Below are 8,300 nucleotides of genomic sequence, written 5' to 3'. Positions count from 1 at the left end.
CAACCGTCACCGCCCGCCGCGAGATCCGAGGCTGCTCCGCTCGCCGCCGACAAAACACCTCCCCCTGCTCTTCCAAATCCTGTCTCCGCGCGTTCCCAACCGTCGCCGCTTCACCCCCATCTCCGTGTGTAACGGGTTTTTCTCCCGTCGGCAAAAACCCGCGGAGTCTTCGAGCGTCTCCACCAAGTTTACCATTTCGAATTCTGCTGAAGCTCAAACAAGCAAGGCAGAGAAAGGACTAGTCAGACACCCAGCGAGAACCAGCCGCCTACTCCTTCGTCGCACCGCGATTCAAACTGCGCTGTCTCCCGCCTTCCCCGCTCCCTTTATACTGCAGAATGTTCCCTCATCCGGGAACTCGGATTGCTCATCCCACCAATGGCTGCCACCCGCCCTCGGGACGCGTCCTTGAAGCTTCAGCCAATGAGAGAGCGAAGAAAAGGGCGGAGGGGCGGGCGCTTCACAGCTCGAATCCCTATTGGAGCATGCGGAAGGAGGTGGGGGAGGGCGGAGGGATTGGAACTGGGGAGAAGAAGGGCACAGCGGCGGGAGGGAAGAAACAGAGCGAGCTATGCTGCGGGAGCTAGGGGACCCCCCCGCCCCCCGCCCCCCTGTGGTCACGTGTCCGAGAGGCGGAGTTGAGATGCTCAGGGGAGGGGCACGCAGTATCGCCTTCGTCTCCTAGCCTGATTCCAGAGACCACGTGAAGTCTCCGCGGCGTCTAGCGCGCCCCACATCCTGCCCTCCCCTTCCAAATGAGCACCTCGAAGGCAGAGACCCAACAGTCCACAGCCTTCTTCCGATTCCCGGGGTACTCTTTTCCCTGGTACCCTCAGCATCGCCCAGCTTTTTCAGTCTGACAGGTGGTGCGAACGCGTCCAGTGAGAGGAGCCCAAATTCCTTCCCTGACCACAGTCTTGATAGTGATTTCAGTCTTCTAACCCCCCTGGGCGAGTCTCGAGCCACAGACTGATCAGGATACACTGCTCCCACGTCATTTTCAGTTCTAACTCCCTCGTCTTTCCTCACCATTTTTGAATGCCCTAACCACCCCACTCCACCCCAGTGGGATACTTTCACGGGAAAAACGGTGATGAAAGCCCCCTTGCTGGTCAGAAAAGACACTTCGGTCTACCCCTAGAGGGCTTGGAGTGAGACGGTATTCTTTAATCAAATCATAACCCGTGTCTTTCTGGAGATTACACATCAATGGGTTGTACCTATAGCCTGGTGTCTAAAGTTGATTTAATGAAACCTCAAAGCTATTCTGGGTCAACTTTTCTATGCTAAAGTTTGCTACATGACAAATGTTCTGTAAATGTCAGTGGGGTAACTTCTAACGTGATTCAGACAGTTACAGATGGTCCATGTAATCAGTTGCAAATGATGGGCTTAAAAAATAGTACTGTACACACAGTACTATCATAATGCCAGCTACTTAGTCGTCCAACTAATAGATTAATAACACTTGTGTACATGTCCAGCTGCTTGAAGACAGTAATGATCTAAGTCTTTTATAGTTATAGCATTTAATAGTGTATTACATATTAAATATATTTCTGATGTCCAAAAGTTTTAATATATGTATTCTTAAGTACTGTAGTTTGAGTTTCAGTTTGAAAGATTTTATCAAATTAGAGGACCCTTCCATATCTGGTAGATAAGTAAGTTCCAGTGAAGAAGTGCCCAACAATTTGGCAGAGAGTTTTGTTATTTTCTTCCCCTTACAAATGAGGAATTTTTACATTGTAATCAGTAGCAAGAGTTAATCAGTTCTCCCACTGAATTGTTACAATGACATTTTAAAACTGTGAAACCTGATGTAATAGTTAATCTGAGCTCTGCTGAGGCTTCCTGATATGTAATTTAGAAGCCGACGTTAATACCTTTTCCAGTTTGGATAATATGTACTCTTTGCTATGAGATCCAGCTAAAGGAATTCACTGTTGCCTCACTGAACAGAGGTTAAGAGAATGTGCTCTGGAGCAAGAAGACGAGAACTCTGCTCTGCTTCCTTCTCAGTGTGTCATCTTAGTTACTTTTTGGAGCTTCAAGTTTCTCTTCTATGAAAAGAGTACAGTAACACCTATTCTCAGGTAGTTGTTGAAAGATTAAAGGAGAAGGTATGCAATGTATGCTCCAACATGTGTTTATCACATAGCAGCAGATGATAATGATGGTGTCCTCTACATTGGATGCTGGGGAAGGATGAAATAAAGTATCTTTGATTCCTAAATCTTTTCCCTTGTCTACCACACCGTCTTCCTTTGACATGAAAGTAAAAAGCCGCAATGCAAGCCTGAAACCTACCTAGGCCCCCTGCATTGGGAGAGCAGAGTCTTAGCCCCTGGACCACCAGGGAAGTCCCCACTTTAATTTTAGATTGCCTATCACTTGCTGAAATGGATCTTAACTGTTATAGTAAGTCAACACCCTAAATCTTGGGGAAAGAAAGCACACTTTACTCTGCAGCACTGAGAAACCCATCAGTATTTCTGAGAAGGGGAGAATACAGTGTTCCTCAATTTTAAGGTACTAATTTAGCATGGGGTAAAAGCCAAATCATAAAAGAGAAAATTTTGTGAGAAGAGTGGTAAAGCTGATGTATGTCATTTAGGTATAAACCCTAAAACCATGTAACACTGAAACCAAGACAAGGATGTAAAATCTTGAAGGAAGACTGAGTAATATTTAGTAACTGGGTGTGGCATTTAAGAAAGTGTAGGAAGGATAAAGTGTAGGAAGGATATAGATAAATGAGAAAGGACATACAAGAAGATCCTCAGGTTTTTTAGATTGATGGTTTAGGATATGAAGTAGCATCTATAGAAATGAAAATACCAAAAGGGTAGACATGGATGAGCAGAGGAGAGAAGAAAGAGGAAAGCCAGGAACGTTATGAAAAGTTTAAGCTGCCATTCGGGGAATCCAAGTGGAATTTTCTAGTAAGTATGCTGACAATGAGGACAAGAGTTTGTGAAAGAAAAATTTTCAAAAATATATCCTAAGAAGCATCTCTAATAAAGAAACTTTAGGTGATGATGTCAGCACTGTTACAAGATAGCATGAGGCATATTTAACAGTTTATGTGAGCAAAAATTGGTTGGATCCACTTTTAAATTAAGTGAGGCATTATGAAATTTGTAATTCAACAAAGTGGTGGCTCAGATGGTAAAGAATATGCCTGCAATGCAGGAGACCCAAGTTTGGTCTCTGGGTCAGGAAGATCCCTGGAGTGGAAAATGGCAACCCACTCCAGTATTCTCGCCTGGAGAATCCCATGGACAGAGGAACCTGGTGGGCTATAGTCCATGGGGTCAAAAAGAGTTGGACATGACTGAGTAACTAACATTTACTTAAAGTTTCTTGTTATTAAACATGTTTTTAAAAAATCATCAATTTAATGTGTAAAAAAAGCAATCAATTGGAATTGGCACCACCAAGCTGGAAGTAGTTAGAGGTACTCCACCGACAGGAGCTAGGGGAGAAGACTTCTTTAGGGAAGGTCTGGAAGCAAAGAAAGGAAATTATTTGATTGGTTTAAAAAGATTTGATTAAGTTAAAGCAATTGGTCATCTCTAGGTTTTGATTTCATAGCCTTGAGGCATTCACAGGTATAGATTTTAGGCTATTTTCACAGCATTAGAGCCACCTCAGTCTAATAACCTCCTTGTTTAATTAATTTGACACCACAGATGCCAATACCAAGGAAAAGAGTGAATGCAACTGAAAGCTGAAGAGCAGTCAAAAAGATCTAGAGAAGTAAAATGTAGTGTCTCACTAGATATAATGATTCCACACTAAACTGGAAAACTGTAGTGACTACATCTAGTAATATGATGTTTATCACATGTATATTGCTCACTCTAGGTAAAGAACAATCTGTATTTGGTCTTTACTACTCTCTTCTGTTTACCAAAGATGATGATGTTGCCATAAATTCTGAAACTAAATGGCTTTATCAAAAGTCTTGGTTATTAAGTAAATATTTTTTGCTCAATGTTATAAGGTAATGAGAAAAGTCCATTTGGTAAATTCAGTAAATCAGAAATTCCACAAGGCTATCTTACTACTGTTGGGAATTGAAATGCCACTTTCATCCTGAGAAGTTAAGGGAGCACCAAAAAAAAAAAAAAAAAAAGGCAAGAGTCTAAAGCCATTCAGTTTATATTGCACAGTCCTCTACAGTCTCAGCCCCAGGGGAAAACCATATAAAAGGTGTGACCATCACACCGATTGTTAAAACCTTATACAGATAAGTGTGACTCCCTACGCCTCTCAATAGGATGATCATGGCTCAGAGAAGAACCTGAAGGTTTTTCCATACCCTAAGACTTTCCCAGCTCTATTTTATGTGGGTGCTATGTATGTGTGTTGGAGAAGGAAATGGCAGCCCACTCCAGTGCTCTTGCCTGGAAAATCCCATGGACACAGTCCACAGGGTTGCAAAGAGTCTGACATGACTGAGCGACTTCACTTCACTTTATGTATGTGTGTATATGTGTGCGTGTGTAGAAATGGGAGTGGTTGCTTGGAATTATTTGTCAGCATAGAGTAACCTGCTGCTGCTGCTAAGTCACTTCAGTCGTGTCCAACTCTGTGCAACCCCGTAGACGGCAGCCCACCAGGCCCCCTGTCCCTGGGATTCTCCAGGGAAGGACACTGGAGTGGGTTGTCATTTCCTTCTCCAATGCATGAAAGTGAAAAGTGAAAGTGAACTCACTCAGTCGTGTCCAACTCTTCAGTTCAGTTCAGTCGCTCAGTCATGTCCGACTCTTTGTGACCTCATGAATCGCAGCATGCCAGGCCTCCCTGTCCATCACCAACTCCTGGAGTTCACTCAGATTCACGTCCATCGAGTCAATGATGCCATCCAGCCATCTCATCCTCGGTCATCCCCTTCTCCTCCTGCCCCTAATCCCTCCCAGCATCAGAGTCTTTTCCAATGAGTCAACTCTACGCACAAGGTGACCAAAGTACTGGAGTTTCAGCTTTAGCATCATTCCTTCCAAAGAAATACCAAGGCTGATCTCCTTTAGGATGGATTGATTGGATCTCCTTGCAGTCCAAGGGACTCTCAAGAGTCTTCTCCAACACCACAGTTCAAAAGCATCAATTCTTCAGCACTCAGCCTTCTTCACAGTCCAAGTCTCACATCCATACATGACCACAGGAAAAACCATAGCCTTGACTAGATGGACCTTGGTCGGCAAAGTAATGTCTCTGCTTTTGAATATGCTATCTAGGTTGGTCATAACTTTCCTTCCAAGGAGTAAGCGTCTTTTAATTTCATGGCTGCAGTCACCATCTGCAGTGATTTTGGAGCCCCAAAAGATAAAGTCTGACACTGTTTCCACTGTTTCCCCATCTATTTCCCATGAAGTGATGGGACCGATTCCATGATCTTCATTTTCTGTAATTAATCCAACCAACAATCTATCTGAGAATCATCTTGTTTACTTTTGTAACTGCTTTAAGTTGTCCCCAGTTTGCTATAGAATTACTTTCATTGAGATTTCGCACTGTCCGGGCCCAGGCAGAGAATGAAAGAGCAAAGCTTTTGTTCATAGGAATAGATAAGGCTATCAGATCATGATTAGTGAGTCACTAGGTTTAGGATATTTGAGGCATGATATTAAGCAAGATCAATTGCTCAAAATACTTTTTTGAGCCTTGTACATTCTGTACATTTACAAGGCATTTTATGAGTTTTCTATGGAATTTGACCTAGAGGTCAAATTTCAACCTAAACATGTCTAAGGTAGATGTGATCATGGCTTACCTTCATTTTAAAAGATGAAGAAATAGACTTAGGGGACATTCAGGGATAAAAGAGACCTGATGTACATTCTCTGTGCTCTTTTATCATTTCGTATTAATGAGTTAAAAACCTTGGAAGAGGGTTTGATTAGTGCCCATGACCATATATAGCTGTGATTTTCTCTGTCTTAAATGAAATAGATGCAATCTCAGAACAATTTTGAAGACATCAATGTTATTCTTTCTAGATGAATACCATTTTCATTATCTTCTAGTGTCCTGATGTTTTGTGAAATAAGTTATTAATTTCTTCGATAAGCCTTCTCTACTGCTCAGAACCTCAGCAGGAAGCGGCCTGAGATGAACTCTTCCTCCATTAATAGATTATTCCAACAAGTCTAGGCAAGAGCTGGCCAGGTCATTTATCATATTTCACCACAGGATATGGAAATTTACATGCTGGCTCTTTGTTTAGATTTTTATTTCCTGTTTTTAAAGTAAAACAGTGTACTCATTTTAATTCTCAAAAATGAAACAAATCACTTTTTCTCCAAACTTAGCTGACAATTCAGGAATTTTTTAAAAATCTGAAGAAGAGAGAAAAGAGTTATATATATAATTATAATGTAGAACCTGTTTCACAACACTGATTTTGTAATAAAACTTTACTAATTTTACAGAAAGTGTTGTTTCAATTAATGAATATTATAAATTACAGAGCACTTGATAAATAAATATATATGATATGTATAAAAATAAACATATAGCGAAGGTATAATACTTTTACATATGAATATATATAAAACTCCAAGTGACCAGTAAATAGTTTTGCCAAGAACTAGTCATCTCCAACTATTTGCGACTCTGTACTGTAGCCCGCCAGGCTTCTCTGTCCATGGGATTTCCCCAGGCAAGAATTCTGGAGTGGGTTGCGATTTCCTTCTGCAGGGGATCTTTGTGACCCAGGAATCGAACCTATGTCTCTTATATCTCCTGCTTTGGCAGGTGGATTCTTTACCATTAATTAGCGCCACCTAGGAAGATCATATATAACACTCCAGTGAAGTTGCTCAGTCGTGTCCGACTCTTTGTGACCCCATGCTCCGTCCATGAGATTTTCCAGGCAAGAGTACTGGAGTGGGTTGCCATTTCCTTCTCCAGAAAATAGTTTTGCCAAGAACAATATTAGTAGATTTGCTTTAAAAAGGAATTTATAATGGCATTAATGATATATAAATGTATCAAAGATCAAGAACTTTTATAATATATATTTGGAAATTTTTGTATTTTGTGTTCTCTATTAAGTAGGTTTACAAACATTCTTTGTGGCTGATTTAAACCATAGTTCAGTTTCTGTTTCCAATGATATATTAAAAATTCTCAAATAGGATCCGAAATATTGAGGCTCTACTCTTGGTTGTCTGTGGCAATCTGATTGCCTCCCAAAAGTGGGGGATATGACTTGAGACTGCATTTACAAAGCATCACATTTTTATTCAGCCTGCTTATTTTGGAGGTAGGTCAGATCTCCCCAAGTCACTCCTAGGTGCTGAAACTTTGCCTTGAATGACAGCTCGTGTAAAACTACAGACACATAGAAAACTGCACCTGTCATGGATCTTTTGTTCCACTTGCCTCACGCGTATCCAAAGGCTATTTTGCAAGTGGGACACAGCACCTTTTCAGTGACACGATCTTTTTATGGGTTACAGATTACTATAGAAACATCGGAGCAAATATATTGAAGAATATGAAGCAGATAATCAGAGCCTTAAATGACCAAGACTGGCTAACTGTTCATCAAACCCATGTTTTCTTCCTGAGCTTTCCACCAGAACTCCTGCTCCATGCAGAAGGAGTGGCCAAGTGACTGTTTCTTGTCAAGATGTGTGGAAGTGGTGTGTGTCATTTCCACATCAGGGCTTTTGAAAGTAAGTGTGCCTTCTCCACCCTCTTTTTCTCTATTGAGAGTTGGATGCAAAGCCGGAGACTTCCAAGTAAGATAGGAGATTAAAACCATGAGATCAATCTCACAAAAGCCACCTGCCAAGAAAATACACCAGGCAAATACCTGCATTGTGTTTAGTCCCCACAATTTTGTTGTTTGTTACAGCAGTTAGCCCTCCCTAGCTAATTACCTAGCTTACAGACACAAAATGTGAAGGCAGAGGTGTTTTTGAGAGACCTGCTGCTGCTGCTGCTGCTAAGTCACTTCAGTCGTGTCCGACTCTGTGCGATCTACGTGTGTGTAATCTATTATAATTAGTACACTGGTTTCATTTGCCAATATTGTAAAATAGAAGGATAAGTTTTGGCAAACATTCCCTACTAAAGAATCCTTGTTTTCATTATTCTCTACTTTAAAAAAAATTAATTAATTAATTTGGCTGCTTTGGGTCTTATTGCCGCATGTAGGATCTTCGATTTTTGTTGAAGTGTGCAGGATCTTTATTTTCAGCATGCAGATTCTTTAGCTGAGAACGTGAACTCTTAGTTGCAGCATGTGGGATCTAGTTTCCAGGGATCCAATCTAGGGCCCC

At 41.5% G+C, this 8,300-nt stretch overlaps 1 protein-coding gene across 1 annotated transcript in view; it reads right to left on the bottom strand.

Annotated features, from left to right (window-relative positions):
* LOC120861891 (histone H2A.Z) overlaps positions 1–483 on the bottom strand; it is a 2,860-nt gene extending 2,377 nt beyond the window's left edge. Inside the window, exon 1 of the mRNA XM_040237790.1 lies at positions 193–483. Within this exon, the coding sequence (XP_040093724.1) occupies positions 193–195 (3 nt within the window). The 5' untranslated portion in view covers positions 196–483. The remainder of the gene's footprint in view (positions 1–192) is intronic.
* Positions 484–8,300: the final 7,817 nt, after the last annotated feature.

This window comes from Oryx dammah, unplaced genomic scaffold (genome assembly GCF_014754425.2).
Source record: "Oryx dammah isolate SB20612 unplaced genomic scaffold, SCBI_Odam_1.1 HiC_scaffold_3, whole genome shotgun sequence".
In the NCBI taxonomy this organism is placed as follows: Eukaryota; Metazoa; Chordata; class Mammalia; order Artiodactyla; family Bovidae; genus Oryx; species Oryx dammah.
This window is presented reverse-complemented; position numbering and strand designations above follow the sequence as displayed.